Source organism: Styela clava, chromosome 2, assembly GCF_964204865.1.
Source record: "Styela clava chromosome 2, kaStyClav1.hap1.2, whole genome shotgun sequence".
In the NCBI taxonomy this organism is placed as follows: Eukaryota; Metazoa; Chordata; class Ascidiacea; order Stolidobranchia; family Styelidae; genus Styela; species Styela clava.
The window spans coordinates 1,005,818-1,023,484 of NC_135251.1; the positions used below are offsets into that span (position 1 = coordinate 1,005,818).

Sequence of the window (17,667 nt, forward strand, 5' to 3'; positions counted from 1 at the left end):
GTCGAAGATAGGAAGGCTGAGGGGGATAAGGCGGTGGGTCGAGGATAGGAAGGCTGAGGGAAATAGGGCAGTGGGTCGAGGATAGGAAGGCTGAGGGAAATAGGGCAGTGGGTCGAGGATAGGAAGGCTGAGGGAGACAGTGCGGTGAGTCGAGGATAGGAAGGCTGAGGGAGATAGGGCAGTGGGTCGAAGATGGGAAGGCAGAGAGAGATTGCGCAGTAGGTTGAGGGAGACAGTGCAGTGAGTCGAGGATAGGAAGGCTGAGGGAAATAGGGCAGTGGGTCGAGGCTAGGAAGGCTGAGGGAGATAGGGCAGTGGGTCGAAGATAGGAAGGCTGAGGGGGATAAGGCGGTGGGTCGAGGATAGGAAGGCTGAGGGAAATAGGGCAGTGGGTCGAGGATAGGAAGGCTGAGGGAAATAGGGCAGTGGGTCGAGGATAGGAAGGCTGAGGGAGACAGTGCGGTGAGTCGAGGATAGGAAGGCTGAGGGAGATAGGGCAGTGGGTCGAAGATAGGAAGGCAGAGAGAGATTGCGCAGTAGGTTGAGGGAGACAGTGCAGTGAGTCGAGGATAGGAAGGCTGAGGGAAATAGGGCAGTGGGTCGAGGATAGGAAGGCTGAGGGAGATAGGGCAGTGGGTCGAAGATAGGAAGGCTGAGGGGGATAAGGCGGTGGGTCGAGGATAGGAAGGCTGAGGGAAATAGGGCAGTGGGTCGAGGATAGGAAGGCTGAGGGAAATAGGGCAGTGGGTCGAGGATAGGAAGGCTGAGGAAGACAGTGCGGTGAGTCGAGGATAGGAAGGCTGAGGGAGATAGGGCAGTGGGTCGAAGATGGGAAGGCAGAGAGAGATTGCGCAGTAGGTTGAGGGAGACAGTGCAGTGAGTCGAGGATAGGAAGGCTGAGGGAAATAGGGCAGTGGGTCGAGGCTAGGAAGGCTGAGGGAGATAGGGCAGTGGGTCGAAGATAGGAAGGCTGAGGGGGATAAGGCGGTGGGTCGAGGATAGGAAGGCTGAGGGAAATAGGGCAGTGGGTCGAGGATAGGAAGGCTGAGGGAAATAGGGCAGTGGGTCGAGGATAGGAAGGCTGAGGGAGACAGTGCGGTGAGTCGAGGATAGGAAGGCTGAGGGAGATAGGGCAGTGGGTCGAAGATAGGAAGGCAGAGAGAGATTGCGCAGTAGGTTGAGGGAGACAGTGCAGTGAGTCGAGGATAGGAAGGCTGAGGGAAATAGGGCAGTGGGTCGAGGCTAGGAAGGCTGAGGGAGATAGGGCAGTGGGTCGAAGATAGGAAGGCTGAGGGGGATAAGGCGGTGGGTCGAGGATAGGAAGGCTGAGGGAAATAGGGCAGTGGGTCGAGGATAGGAAGGCTGAGGGAGACAGTGCGGTGAGTCGAGGATAGGAAGGCTGAGGGAGATAGGGCAGTGGGTCGAGGATAGGAAGGCGGAGGGAAATAGGGCAGTGGGTCGAGAATAGGTAGGCTGAAAGAGATGGGGCAGTAGGTCGAGGGAGATAGGGCAGTGGATTGAGGTCCCATTCCATCAGCACGTATATTGATTTTTTTTTTTCATATTTCGAATTTAGTTGTTAATTCGAAACTTTAGGAAATGTGTCACAGTGTACTTCGCTGAAATTTTCCGTGTCGTGGTCTCACCGAATGTTGGTTTTTGGCTCCTTAATGTCCCGAACGGCGCTCCCGTGGTATTCGTAGCAAGATGGCGCACGCGCTGCTAACACTAACCTGGTACACATACTATGTTCAGGTTGTGCGCCATTTTGGTACGAATACTACGGCAGCACCTCCCAAACAGATCTTTACTTGTTTCGTAAGATTTTTTGTAGAAACATATCAATGGCGATTTATACCTTAGCGGTTCCCAAACATTTTGTTCGCGCGGCGCCAGATTATCAATAAAAAAACGGACCTCCTGAAGTATGCGCACCAAGATGGCGCACAACCTGGACTCAGGTTGTTTCCCAGGATTGGATTCAGGTTGTGCGACATCTTGGTGCGCTTACTTCAAGAGTGCCAAAAAAACTCACGGCGCACTCACAAAAAAAATTGCTGCCTTTAAATAAAACTCAATTGTGTGATCGGTAATGGGTACCTTATGCGTTTCAAAGTTTGTACACATGTAGGCCTGGGGAATGAAGGCCCAAAGGTCAATCCTTTCTCCTCATCTCCGCCCGTTTTTTAATTGAAATACTAAAAAAATTACTCATGTTTGCTAAGCTTGGCTTGGTCAATAAATTAACTGCAGCTCACGAAAATGCAGCAAGTAGTGTATACCTCCAGTCTAGTGTTACGTAACAGGTGCGTAACCATTGATTCAAACAAACTTCGTAAGAAAAGTAAACATAATAGAAAGGTAAAAAGAATTGTTTGGTTCATACACGCAGTATTCGAACTAACAAACAATAAAATATTTGTAACTACTGTATAATGTTCCAACTTACACTGAAATTCGAGTTACACCGCGTCTCGAGAACGGAGCAACGTCCAGTACTCCCCGTAATACATTATGTAAAACATCAAAGCATATATTGAACTACCGGGAATGTGAAAGAAACCAAAGCAGCTGCTAAGGTCAATAACAAACAGGAGCAAAAATTGTAACTGGAAGCATCTAGCGCCCATCAACAGCCTAAACCTAAAAATGAACTATTGCATATTGGACTAATCTCTCTGGACATTTATGCCGTCACTGTTATAGTGTTTAATTATGTTATAATTATTATGTTCTGAGGCAAATAAACAAAAATTTAGCAAAGTTATGTATGAATATCAATGCACGTTCCCAGCGCTCTCGGTTGCAACAGAGTGGCGCCAACGTTATGACTTGGAGTGAATTTCAGCGTCTCTGCTTTACTGAATCTCTGTTTTAGGTGTGCTTAGGTGATAAAATGTAAGTCAATGTGTTGCACACACTATAAGAATGTATCGGTATACTATATTGTATATATGTACGTTGCCCCCTTCGCCCCCTCTAGGCACGCCACTGCCTGTACGTATATTTGAGCATCGTTCCCTTGGTAAATTTTACCATTATTACTTATTGTCGGGAATATATCAACGCGCTTATTGGACACGTCAGTGTACATAACGATCGTTTCAATATTATGTTGTTGTTCTTGTTGGTATTCTTCTTCCCTTTCGTCATGGTGAAATCGCTTTTCTCTTCGAATACTGGACCAATTGCTTTGAAATTTTTAGTGGTTAAAGATTGATTTTTTTGCCAGAAGGCTATTACTTTACCAATTTAAAATTTCTGGGAACTTCAAGAGATTTGTTTTTCATGTGTCAGATTAAAAAATAGCAACATCTTGTGACGTGTCCATATATTTGAGCACAGCTCTCTTGTTCTGTATATATACAAGTGCCTCTTGAAGTTGCATTAATCATGTTTTTGTCCTCAGTTAATGTGGCAAAGCGAATTTCCATCGTAAAATCCTAATTTCAGTTTCTACCGTTATTTTTACCAGACCTTGCAACACGTAATCTCTTTTGCATCGGGAAATCCTTTGACCGTAATATCTTCACCACCCCGTCTTTTACCGAAAATTTGTCTTTTTTTTTTTGGTTTGACAAGCGAGTTAATACTCTCCCTTCCACCTAAAATGAATCGATGGCGAACATACTGGCTCCTTATTGGAAATTTATTCTGGTTTCTGTTGTTTGGGCCACTGGCTGTCTGTTTTAGGTCTTGCTTCAATCAATTACAGTTTGTAATACAATATACAGTATTTTGTTACATCGGGGTGATGTGGCGAACAAGGGTGAGACCTTCAATCTGTAACACAAAATAGCTATAGTTCATCCTATGTCTGTACTTTCATAATGTAATAGAAGTAATGAAACAGTAAGATTTAGATTTTACATACTGTATATATTTCATCTAATAAAGGTGAATCTTATGCATTACAGTGAATATGGGGGAGCTAACTCTATTGACTTGTATGATCTTATCACACCGCTCATACCAAAAAATCATTGTGTCTGTTACCATTCTCCTCGTGTTTGTTTATTAATGTTTTGGGTTGATGAATCAATAAATTTATCTATCGCTGTGTTGTACTAATACCTGGTCGATATCTCTTTCAACCATTCAATCAATTAATCAATCATAACTGTCTTGTCGTCCTATAACAGGTCGAAGCGAAGCAAATCAATAAAAGCAGAACAAGCCAAGCTTTGGAATTCCACTTTATTGTTTATTCTGTTCGTTTTAAAAAGTAATGTGGAGAAGACGGCAGAGCATTTAAGTTTTAAGTATGTCGGTAAGAGTTTGGGGTAGATCAGGATTTTCATATTTATTCAATGGGAGAAGGAAGATTATAAGACGGTAAACCACAGCCTCTCGTCCAGTTACCAATCCGTGTCTTTCATGAAAATAATTACCCAATTACTTTTTTCAGATACATCAGCTATTTCGTGGTGCAATAAACGGTTTTGGGAATGCTTGGTAAGTATTATTACCGAGTCCACAGGACCATTGTAATTGAGTTAAGAGGAGACCTGCTAAAATACACAAGCACCCGGCCGTTATCGCATTAAATGTTCATGAAGATCATTTTCGCTTGGGTTCGAGTCTCTTGGGGGATTATGTAATTCAGCAATACCAAACGGTATTCACCGCTAATAACAGTATTTCTATAATGACGTTACCCGAACTTTTTAACTTTACTAGAACTTTGGGTGTCGCTGTTCGATAGCCAGCTTTGTTTCCCCTCGGCTTCCCCTTCAAAGTAAAATTGTACGATTACCTCCTTTTTGATTATTGTATGTGGTTGTTTCTTACTGGTTGGATAAAATAAACTTCACATGATTATGTTCGAGGGGATTCTTGGACTTCTCACTCATTTTCTGTAACACAATGCTCATTCGCGCTTTTTTCTCCGAACAATGCCAGGTCCAAACAGCGATTGATATACTAATGAAGCTCTCTCCACAGACTTGCCTTGCTGTCAAAGTTATCCAAGTTTTACAAATGGGCCATTTGAACTGTCTCGGTTGATTCGTCTGTAAAAGGATTGATTGCCAAACCCAAAAATGTCGGTTTATCAGTATATAACCTGTGTCTTGTTTATTGTACTGAGTTTCATTTGTATATGGCCTACTATAACGCATCAGTGCGAAAATGCAGTTATATTTGTTGAGGTGCATGTCGCACATCGGTGTTTTAGGCCAGTGAGGTCTTGAACATGTATCCTGTCTTTGTTATACTTTTTATTTATTGTGTAGATACTGTCACATTTTTGAAGCAAATAAACATAGACACTTATAGGGCGCGCTGCTCTACAACTAATATTGGTTTTCCGCGTCTCTCTACAACAATGGACCTTTCCCCGAGCATCGACTTCCTTGTTTACTTCGTGACATAGGCCAATCAGCAAAATGCAAAAAGTGACGTAACAATGCCCCCTTTTCGCAGCCGCCCAGACACTTTTCTCACCCAGACAGATTTTCAAGCATGGTTGTAAACATTACCTCGTTTTCGCGTTTTTGAACTCCATTCGTTAGTTTTCAGTTGTGTTTCGGAAACTTAAGTATAAATCAGGTAATTCAATGATCACTCTGTCTTCCTAGGAGTTTTAAATTAATTGCAGTAATAAAAATTAGTGTAGAAATAGCTGTGATAGATCAGCCTGAAATTCTTTACCTGTATTTTTAAAATACAGATTGTTGTATGCGATGAATCATAATGATGGTTCGAAACATATACCCCATTTTACAGGCGCCAACTCGCAAAAGCACTCTTAAAATATCCCCGAAAATTTTTCAATGGTAAAGTATAGAAAGAATTTTTCTGGGGGTCAAAGGTCAGGGAAAGGCCCATACAGTAAAGTAGCCTACTCCCTTCACCCTAGAATGCGATTTTTTTGGTTTATTTTTTTAAAATCTGTTTCTGTTTGGTACATATTTTTAGCATAGTGAAAAATAAAGTACTAATGTTTGGTTTAGTCGCATTGAGTTAGTTGATGGTGGAGAATAAAAGTGATTGATCGATAAAGTCCAAGTCCATGCTTCCGAAAACTAACAATATAACTAATTGCATACCCGACTTGAAACGGTAACCGTACGAGAAGCCGTGGTTCGTCATATGGCTAAGCCGTCTTATCGGCTTTCCTGTCCCCCGGGATAAATATGTAAATCCTATCCTATCCTATAAAGCTGTAGTAGACCAATGGTGACTTTCAGTGGACGTTAGAAGGCGCTGTAGAGCAACTTTATCACTGACAAACAATTTACTAATTTGCGGTCAGGCGGTGGTTTGCCCTTGTTTGTCTATGAGCAAAACCGGTAGCGCAGCTTGGTATCTTTGTGGTCGTTGCATTTTTAGGGTGGATCATTGTCTTATTGTAAATTGTCATTTTCTCGTTCTTTAATCGGTATTCTCGCCTGGAGAAAGAGATTTAATATTTCGTGTCGACGATTGTCGAACTTGGACAGGACACAGAAAAAACCGTAAGCTGGTATGACGCACTAACAGACCAAAATTAGCTGTGGAATCAATTAACTTCTGAACTTGGTTAATTGTAACAGTGGAATAGTCTACTAGTAATAAAGTAACAAAGTGAAGGCTCTTTTTCATGTATAGCTTCCTATGCTCAGGTATGCTCATCACAGGGGTGTAGACAAATATTTTTTATTTGCGAAGTTAGATCGAAACAGCAAGCTTGTCCGACCGAAGGCTGGAATACGCATGTTTTTATTAGTCTTGGGGTCTAAAAAGCATTTCAAGCTGCAGAAAATGGCTATCTGTGATACAGAAAGTTGATTTGATTTTCACATTTTAAAAGGGGGGGGGGGGTGCAACCCTGGCTACACCTCTGGCTCATCACCCCTGATTACCCAAGCTTTCAACTTTCTGATGCCAATTCTATATGTTTGTTTTTGTTTATTGCAATTACTGCATTTGTTTCCAGGTTGGATGGCAGTCATCTTTTTTTACAACTGTACAAGGAACACCTTGTCCTTTTTTAGGATGTGATAAGAATTTTTATATTTATCCCAGGAAAGTGGAAAGCCATTGAGACTGCTTAATTATATGACAAACCACAGTCTTTCGTCAGGTTACCAGTCCATGTCGCTTATGTGATTAGTTTATTGGTTACTTGACCTACGGCTACGGTACCTGAAGTACCCTATGGTAGTGAGAAATCCAGCAATCATTTCGCATATAATTAAATTATCAAGGACCATTTGTCGTGACATAAGATGAGAAGGAATATTCTTTACTATCAATATATCAGGAAGAGAGGAATCAGGGAGGGAGGAGAGGGAAGCTGATACTTGTAATAATACAGCAGATCAGAACTGCTAGTCTGTGTCATGAATAAAAATAGCTAGCCAATGAATGCGAGAAAGTTGAGAAGAACAGTGATTTTATTGGGCTCTCTTTTATATCAGATTCCATTATTGAATGAAAGCCAGTCAGATTTTAATTGCTCATTTTTATATAAACCTATTCTAAATTGTTACTGAAAATCAAGAATCAAAAATATTGAAAATACTCATCCGTAAGTCGATCCCCTAAAGACGGCCCTAAAACAGTGAATTTATAAAAATTTGCATATAAGCTGACCCTACAAATTGTAACACGCCGTACATATCACAGCAAATTAGGCGAATTATTGTTTATGTTCGTATAGGCCAAATTTTTAGTGCGATCTAATTTAGTATCTTTTATTTTAGTTTTAAACTCGGCTGATTTGCGAAAATATTTGGTAATTTTGAGTCTATTTAAATATTTAATTTGTTTTTGACTATTGTGCGTTTGACGGTCTGAGGCCTTGCACAAAACGAAGATTTAAAAAAAATAATTTTATTCTCAGATCTGTCTTATATACACTGTCATAGATTTAATTGTGCTATTATTACTTCACAATGGAAAGTATGGAGAGGTCATCAAGGTCACCAGTTCATGCCGAGACAGGATATTCTCGTCCTACGCCATACGATCATATCATTTCATACGTTCCTACCGAGCAAGACAACGAGCTATTAATTATGCCGAAGAAAATTCCGAACCCCGTCATGAATTCATCTACTCACATGAATATGCAACGAGAGTTGAAAATTAACAACAAGCTCGGAATTAATGTCCTCGGCCAGAAGGGGGAGCTAGATCGCGTATTTCGTGACAAAAAGCGGGAGGAGTTCGGTAAATCCCTCCCTGAAGAAAAAAAATCTGATTTTCAGTTGATGCTTGAAAAACGCCGCAAGGCACAGGATGACCAGGAAAGAGATGTTAAGTCTGAACAGCAGACGCCTGAATTCTTGAAAATAAGGAATCGCCTCGTTAAATCCGACACTGCAGAATAAATCGCAAATGAAACGACTTTATGCATGCTGCTTTAGGATGAAACAAAGACTATTGTTACTGCATTGTTCTGTCACTATATTATTCAAGACCTCTTTGTCCACTGAATCCAACACAAAATGCTGCCCAAGGATACACCATCGTTAATTTATGCCATTTAGTGTCCAAACACGGGCCGTTTTTTCACCATTGTGTGTCCAAAAAGTGTTTGACACAATCATAATTCTATTACTCAAGTGTATCAAATTCATTAAGCTATTCACAAATTATGGTGTTCACTATTTTGAGTACAAATAGAATTTTGTTAATACTATTTGTCTTTCGAAACATGTTCCAGAGGATCGCACAAAATTAATTGTATTGGTGTGACTTCTACCTGCCTATCCAGAACTTCTAAATAATGAAGCGATTGAACAACTCATAGTTAAAAAACTTAATTTCAATAACCAGAACAGGTGTTATCTAGTTGAGTAGTGGTTTATATTTTGTATTGCCCTTATGAAGTATGTCTCTACAGACATTAGAAGCTTAGTTGTACATGTGATATAAACATGGATTTCCTCAAATTTATAATAAATTTTTATATAGAGATGTTCAGAATTTTTTTAAATTAATGACACACTATATGGCAGTGGTTCTCAACCTTCTATGTCTCGTGGCCCCCTTCCAGAGACTTTTAGCACTTACGGCACCTTTTTATCATTCCAGTTGTATTTATAGTGTGTTACTTTGTTTGGTAGAATCCCATTATGTTCAAACAATTCATGCTCTACAAAGTGAGAACACTCTGTGAAATAACCTTATCAAGCAGAAGAATGTGGTGTTCACCTGTAGATGGAAAAGTAATATCAGTTTTGCATCTGGCATTGTGCCCCCCTCGAACTTCTATGGGGCCCCTTTGGTGGGCCAAGGGCACTCGGTTGGGAACGATTGCTATATGGAATATAACTCATCGTAAATGAATTTGAATAACCCCTGATTCTAACTTTTACTATTTTTCTTGTTGTATTTAATTAACCTTTCAGGCAAGGCAACCTGTCTGCCGTCAACATTAAATATTAATTTTATAATAATCGTTAATTTTTAATTGATGTAATTTTCTCATGTAGTATATGCATTGAAGCCATTCGCACTTTTTTTGGTTTCGCGATATTCGTTTTTTTAATTAAACTAAAACACTGTATAGGAGGTGATTAAGAGTTAAGATTATTAACCCTTTGGTGTCGTTTGATCAAATTTTTTGCCTTGTTCTTGCGTTATTCATGAATTCGGTCACGGTTCGTTACAATGCTGTGAATGTCTGGTGTGAATTTTGCTCAGAGATGAGTCTCCATTACTTCAGAGTGAGTGCCGTAACTTTGCTCAGAGATGAGTCTCCATTACTTCTGAGTGAGTGCCCGTAACTTTGCTCAGAGATGAGTCTCCTTCGCTTCTGAGTGAGTGCCCGTAACTTTGCTCAGAGATGAGTCTCTTTAACTTCTAATTAGCATCTGTAACTCTTTTTTTTGCGTCCGAGTTTGGCGTAATTTACAAAAATAAATTTCACAATTTTAGAATTACCAGACTATTTATATCTGGACTTCCCTGTTTATCATAAATAACTTCTTATTCAGAATAAAATTATATTCTGAAAATTATTTTGCATGTGAATCATTTTGTAGAATTCTAAATCCCCCTATCCAAGACACATTAAGCGCTGCTATTTTTATCTGGTTACATGATTCAAAATTTAATGATTCTAAAATTAAAATATTTCTAGAATCAAGAATTATAATCGTAACTAATCAACTAAAATGTATTTTATTAAATAATTACTTTAAATTTGCATATTGATCGTATTTACGAAGTGTTTTTGCATTAAAAAGAAAACTATCCTGAAAAGGGAAATATATTGCTCTGTTTTTCATACATCGCTTCATATTGATTCAAGCTGACATTATTATGTCGGAAAGCTAGATTCGTAATCTTTTGGATTTAGCTTTTCCCATCTGTGTGCTACTCATCAAATACGACCAGCGTAGCTATTCAATATGGCCGCTGAACTTGAGCGAAATAGTTTAACCTGTTGTTATCACAGTTTAAGCATGTTCGTAACAATTTGACTACTGTGTTGATTACGGGCTCGTTTGAATAACCGCCCGTGTGAACAGAACATAAAATTAAATAAGGACCGGTGCTCGAATACCCGCCCGATGTAAAAGCTGATTGTTCAGTGATAGAAAACAAAAGGAAATAAGAAGCATTTTTGTCACACTGCTGTTGAATTTTAAGCGCTGGTAGATAACACTCACGCCTTAGGCGTCCAAAAGTCAAAATTTTCGTTATTCTCGTTTGAATCATACTTGAGAACTGGAAATGACAATATATTTCGTGTATAATTTTACTTTAAAAATAACAAGCGCCCGTGCTTGAATAAGGGCCCGTTTAGTGAGTTTGGTTAAAAAAATATGGGCCCGGGCTACAAAACGAGCAAATTCGGTATACGAACTGGTATCGTCCCCTTGCATGCGCTCCCCACCATTGGCCTGCGTATATCCTTTCACTTCTAATTTTGAACCTGGTTTAGTATAATCTAATATTCAATCTTTTCGAAATATTTCAATTTATGGAAAAATTAAGAAAAGTTGAATTTTAACTTTCATAACAGAACGATGAGATACATTATCTCTATTTCATTCTAATCTGGTGGCTTTGGTTGGGTCACGCATGATTGCTTAAATTGGGTGATTTGTCAATTTTATTTGTGCTGTTTTTTCATGCTTGACTGGATGAGTTGCCGTACCTCAGAATAGTTTTGTGATCGCCCCACCACTACTTTTTATTTTGTTATCCTATGGCAGGATAAGTTGGAACAATAACTTAACTTATTCAACTTAAGATAAAATGAAAAAGGTGGATAAACGATTGGCCGGCCAGTGATAGAAATATATTGTTTATCATACAGGGTGTCCATAAAATCCTAAAAAATTTTCAAATCAATGATGGGAATTTATTGGAACTATGGGATGGAATTACCATATATTGTTTTGGCCCTCGCAGATAAATGAAGTAAAAATACTTAAACAATTTCTGATTAAAAAACAACAAACGTGGTTAAGATATATTGAGAACTGATTTCATAACAAAATTGAAATTGTAAAGGGACTTTATGGACATACTGTAATACTGTATTTTTAAATAATAAAGATTTAAGAGTTTTCACTTTGAAATATTTATAATGAAGCCATATGTTCCCATCCATGACTCGCTTGCTAGTATATACATATCATGCCACGCTTCTATATAAATTCATTTTATATCTATGGTTTATATAAAGTTTATACATGGTAAATTATTGATAAATAATTGTTATTTATCTCAAAATGAATTATCTTAACCTGACGAGACCCCGTTTCCACTGTTTTACCAAGAAAATTGTGTGTGTGTTGCTTTATTTATTCAAGTTCTACTAATATACTTTTATGATAAATGTGTATTTACTATTCTATGTTAATGTTTGATTACCGAAGCAATATGAAACAGGTCCTACCACTATTTATTGACATAGGTTATATGGAAACCAAAAGCTTCCAACCCTTCAAAAAGCGTTATACGGGGCGAAAAGGCGAAAAATATGTCTTGACAAAATAAGAAAAACACATATTTTTGATTTTTAAATTCCTAATATTGAATTCACTCCAATAAGAAAAGGGTATAATTCTCGCCCCTTTTTCAAAATTTATCTTAAAAACAGTTAAAAAAAATGTGGGCTGTTCGAATTGAATATCGTGTATTTCATAAATCACTTTTTTATAATCAGTTCTTTTGTCTTGAGACCTCCATCTAGCTGCCAGAGAGTCAGTTGATATCCAGATGTTGATTATTCAAACCTAAAGCCATTGTTAATTCAATTTGTGGAATGCTATATTTTACTGAAAAGATTGCAATTCTTTTATAAGCACAATATCTTCCTTAGTTTGAGGAATGGCATTGTCATTGTCATAGTTTTGTTTAAAGTCATCTATTAACCAAATTGAAAGTACCACATCCCCCACCTTTCTGTTGCTTAGAGCTCTAGTTGGTAACAATATAAAAATTTACCAAAAACACCAAATTTCTTCGGTTGGAAAAATAATCTCAATAAATTCAAATAGATTACATTGAGAAGGGAAGCTGCAGGGAACCAAAGCTGGTTTTTGAGCAGCGACACCCATTTTATAAATTCCCTCAACATCCTGCCATATTAGTATATTACTAACTCTTAACAATTTATGAGCAAATGCTTTTTAATATTGTAATATTTTTGATTTATATTGTTGTTGTTTTAATGAAATATTTCGGTGACTCTGTATTTACTCAGAGCAGTGACTGAGAGACTGCGTTTCGCCATATGGTTAAGTTGTATTTTCAGCTTTCCTCTCCCCCCCGTTGGTTCTGCTCTTGTTCATTCATCTGAAACAAATAACTGGCTAACTAATCCCATACTCGACATGGACTGGTAACCGGACGATACGCCACGTGATTCAGCTATATAAAAATCAGACTTGATTTGGAAGAAAATTTTCATGGCCTGTTTGGTCTGACTTGTTAATCTTTGATTGCTAAAAATGTTTATTTTTATCAAATAAAATTATTTATATGATCAAGAATTTGTGATATTAAATATAATTGAATACTCGAATCACTTTGAATATCTTTGTATTAGACATGGTCCTCACTTAATTCAAACCTCAGTTATCAGTTTTATCTTTTAACCATGCTTGGTTGAGGATATTACTTCGTTTTAAACTTTTGTGAAAAATCATACTTTCGTCGTTTGTTTTTGTTAATAAATTCTGGTGACCAATCTGATGCTTTGTGTTTTTTCAGAATATAATCCAGGTATTTAATAATTTCACTGTAAGATAAATAAGTGGGGTGTTAAAGAAGGATACTTTCCGCTGCAAATGACAAAAGATGGTTTGTTGCAGTAGTCTTAGCAACGACATATTGTAGACCGGCAAAAGGCGATTGAAGCAGGTTAGGTTTACTGACTTATATTTCTAGATGAGTAGTTCTTAAGAACAAAGTTGAAGGTTGCGGCGCATGGTGCCGGAAATACAATTGCCACTGCACCTCTGGTTACCCTGCGTGAGTTTGAAGGTTTGAATCTCATGGGTGGGGTTAATTATATGTGTGAGAGGATTGCTGGACTCCTTGCCACTGTAGGGTAGTTCACGTAACCATTGATCGTTTACGGCTTCGTCTACCATCAAGTCCGTGCTTCCGAAAACAAATAACTAACTAATCCCATACCCGATATGGAACGGTAACTGGATGAGAGGCCGTGGTTTGCCATATGGCTAAGCCATCTTATCCGCTTTCCCCTCCCCTGGCCCGGATAAATATGTAAGTCCTGTTCTAAGTTATTGCTAAACATTCGGTCGACTCACCTCAGTTTGAACCAACAAATTTTTTGCAGTTGCAAAATTTCTTAGTAGCCAGCACAACCTTAATATTTTTGAGAAAGTGGAAATGTCAGAAGTTAACTTGGTTTGATTAGTTCTGGAAATATGGTTAGTTATTTGTAATGCAATCTAAGTTACTTTGTGTATAAAGAAGAGACAATAGGTAAACTTGAAATTGCATGAAGATTAATAATCGACTGTTTATTGTACCATGTGTAAAATAGTTTGCGTGAAGTTTTATATTTGAATTATTCATTTAGTAAAAACATCATATTATTCCCATAAATGTCAGTGTCTCTCTAGAATGAAACGTGATTTTCAAATAATTTAAAAAAAAATTTCGAATACAATTGTGAAATTTATTTTGATAAATTGAAGTAAGGCATGATTAATCGCACAGGTCTTAAAATATTTGAATGAAATATTCCGAACATTTCTATTTTAAGTTTAATTATCATCATTCGGTAACTAGCGCACAATTATAGCCTAATTCTTTTTAGTCTCAGTAGCTGTTGGTTTAGTGGTCGTCAGAAATGAGTCTCCTTCACTTCTGAGTGAGTGCCATAACTTTTCTCGGAGTTGAGTCTTTTTTACTTCTGAGTGAGTGCCTATAACTTTACACTCAGAGATAGATAAGTCTTCTTCACTTCTGAGTGAGTGTCATAACTTTTCTCAGAGTTGAGTCTTTTTTACTTATGAGTGAGTGCTTATAACTTTACACTCAGAGATAGATAAGTCTTCTTCACTTCTGAGTGAGTGCCCATAACATTGCTCTGAAAAGAGTCTTTTAATTCAGAGTTAGCGTAACTTCACTCAGAAATGAGTCTCCTTTACTTCTGAGTGAATGTGTGTGATCTTGTAAGATATCTGTACAGTGGACCAAAAATTTGGCTAAATAACTCTTTTTACTTTTTTGAATTTGATTGTGAAATTGTGAAATTTTTTCCGTGATAAATTGAAATGAGGCGTGATTGATTACACCGGAAGTGCGTGCCAGAAAATGTTAAATTTTGACGTAAAGCGACATCATTTGAACGTAATAAATGTTGTTAGATTTATTCTCCTGAATGTTCTATATCACGTAACACAGCAGGAAGCGAAACCTGAAGCTCAGCGTTATAGTTATTGAAATTTCTTGAAAATTATCTTTTCTTAGGCCCATGCATGATTAGGGATATATCGCAGTATAAATAGTACTTTTCATGCATGTTCGTTATTTTCAAATTAATTGAATTACGTCAGGAGGTGTATGACTTTAATCATGATTTATGATGTCATAATCATGCAACAATCACGCTATAATGATTTTTCACAGAAAACAAAAAGTTCAACTAAATTTGCAGGGTTCAAAATAAACTTTTCACACAAAAATCTAGTTTTATATTATAAATCAAATTTCTGGATTTATAATAAGGAGATAATGTTTTAAAAGTTTGAAAAATAAGCTAAAATTTTGGTACTCCCGTAGTATGTGTACCAGGTTAGGGTTAGGCCATAATTTTATTCCAATTTCCCTTATTTTAGTTTCATTGCGAGTTCGGTGATTAGCCAAGTGACTCCCATAGTATTTGTACCTAACCCTAAACTGGTACACATACTACCGGTTCCAGTGTCCGCCATGTTGATTCACATACTACGGTAGTACCAACATTTTTTCTTGTTGTTTTCAGTGTTTTAGGTCTTGTGCGTCATGCCTATAAGTATTTACTGACATGCAATTCTTCTTGCACTGGCACTTCATTCAATTTTTGAAAACTGATAGTTAATAAAAAAAATCCATTTCACCAAATCACTATTTATTTTAACTTTTCTGCCGTTTTAAATTTAAACAAATTCAATATAAATAGACTTCTACGTGTTCTTAATTTAGAATATATCCGACATACCATATATAGCATTGTAGAAGACTAGCCATGGAGTACTATATATTCAAGTACTCGGAAAAGACCTTTGAAATGGGATTTCCATGTTTATTATGGGTAGAAGGAAAATGATAAGACGGCCTTTCCATATGACAAAGTATGGCCTATCATGCAGTTGCCAGTCCATGCCGGATATGGGAATAATAACCTAAAGGACTTCAACCCAAAAATACAAATTTTGTAAGTAAATTTGTTTTGAAAAATGAGGGAAAACTGATAACTTTTCTGTCAAATCTGAACTCAAATTGACTTTTACGTGTTCTTAATTTAGGATATATCCGACGCACCTTATATAAATTTATCGAAGTTATCGGAAGACACCTTTGGAATAGGATTTCCATATTTATTCCAGGTAGGGGAATAGCTAATGAGAGGGCCTAACCATATGGCGAACTACAGTATGTTGTCTGGTTACTAGTCCATATTCAGGTATGGGAATAAATGATCATAAATGGCTTCAATCTAAAAAGGTGAAAATTGTAAGAAAAGCTGCTTTGAAAAATGAGGAAAACTGATATTTTTGATTTTTAAATTTCTGTAAATTTTATCTAAATACTTTGGTAAATATTGTTTCAAACTATTATTAGATAGTACCAGCTTAATAAGCACCCAATTCTTTGTAATATTTTCATATAAAATTTTTTTTTAATATTGCTTGTCTTTAGAACATTTTTATATTAATTTAAAATACATGGACTGTAATATTTCAATTTTACCAAGTCATTTGCGGCACAAAGTATACCAGTTCATACATATTTCATCATCTACTGACTTATTTATATTCCGTCTGTAAATAAACTGTCTGTGCGAGCCTTAAATGTGGTAACCGTTATCTATTTGCGGTGCCGACCAGAAATAGTAAATAATGCATATGGGATGTCATGAATATTTCTATCAAACTCTTGTCTGAAATGAATTGACAAACAGAATACATTAGAACAAATTTTTTTGGCCACGTACCCCTGTTTTCGAATCTTATTTTTATTTCTGTGTCTAACCAACGAGGAGGGATGCTGTTTTCTTCGAGGGAATAAAACTCATGAAAAACGAAGTCAATACATACTAACGTTCAATACTAGCAAGCTAACGCATTTCGGACCTCCTGAAGTATGTGCACCAAGATGGTGCACAACCTGAACTCACGTTGTGTACCAGGTTAGGGTTCAGGTTATGCGACATCTTGGTGCGCATACTTCAGAAGCACCCGCAATTCAATGAAATTAAGTTCTATTTGTATATGTTTGTGACTCTTTTCATATTGTTACAGTCTGCGGACCCAACCTTGGAAGACCCTGCATTAAAATATCAATCAAAATAATGTTTTTCTTAACTTTTAACAGGGAAAAGAGATTCCTCAACCCAATGGGTCTCAAAGTTAATTGACCGCGGGCCAGGAGAGAGGAGCGCCTGCAAGGGAGCAATACTGGTACGTATAATTAAGATATCAAACTAAATTGTTACGGATATACACATGCTCAAACTGTGATGATGATGTAACAATTGGTGGTATCTAAAACACAAAAAACATTAAGTATTAAACTATTTCACTTAAGTTGGGCTTGGCGTTGATGGTTGGCGCTGTTGGCACTTAAGTTCGTTATGTGGGTCGTATTTGGCCCTCGGGCCGCGGTTTTGGAAGAACTGCTTCTGTTGAGTAGACAGAGTTTAACAGGGTTTCATTCTTAACTAAAAGTCGCGGGCGCTCCTGTAGTATGTGAACCAAGATGGCGAACAACAGAACGCAGTATGTGTACCAGGTTAGGGTTAGGCCATAATTTTATTCCAATTTTCCCTATTTTAGTTCTGTTAGGAGTTCGGGGACTAGCTAAGTGACTCCTGTAATAATTGTAACTAAAATTATGGCCCAACCCTAACCTGGTACACATAGCCTACTACGTTCCGGTATCGACCGTCTTGGTTCACATACTACGAGAGTACCAAGTCAAGTAGTAATGTTCATTTCGTTCAAACTCAGGCTACGCCAAAATATATAGAAAAGTGGA

The 17,667-nt window shown here is 37.7% G+C and overlaps 2 protein-coding genes across 4 annotated transcripts in view; both read left to right on the forward strand.

Moving 5' to 3' along the window:
* Positions 1-11,298, forward strand: part of LOC144411850 (protein FAM107B-like) — a 195,681-nt gene extending 184,383 nt beyond the window's left edge. Inside the window, exon 2 of the mRNA XM_078109472.1 lies at positions 7,829-11,298. Within this exon, the coding sequence (XP_077965598.1) occupies positions 7,881-8,318 (438 nt within the window). The 5' untranslated portion in view covers positions 7,829-7,880 and the 3' untranslated portion in view covers positions 8,319-11,298. The remainder of the gene's footprint in view (positions 1-7,828) is intronic.
* A 3,196-nt stretch (positions 11,299-14,494) lies between these two features.
* LOC120335751 (uncharacterized) overlaps positions 14,495-17,667 on the forward strand; it is a 31,548-nt gene continuing 28,375 nt past the window's right edge. For all 3 annotated transcript variants that reach the window (XM_078109445.1, XM_078109439.1, XM_078109448.1), the window contains exons 1-3: positions 14,495-15,844; positions 15,936-16,016; positions 17,005-17,090. The gene's annotated coding sequence lies outside the window, so the exon portion shown is untranslated. The remainder of the gene's footprint in view (positions 15,845-15,935; positions 16,017-17,004; positions 17,091-17,667) is intronic.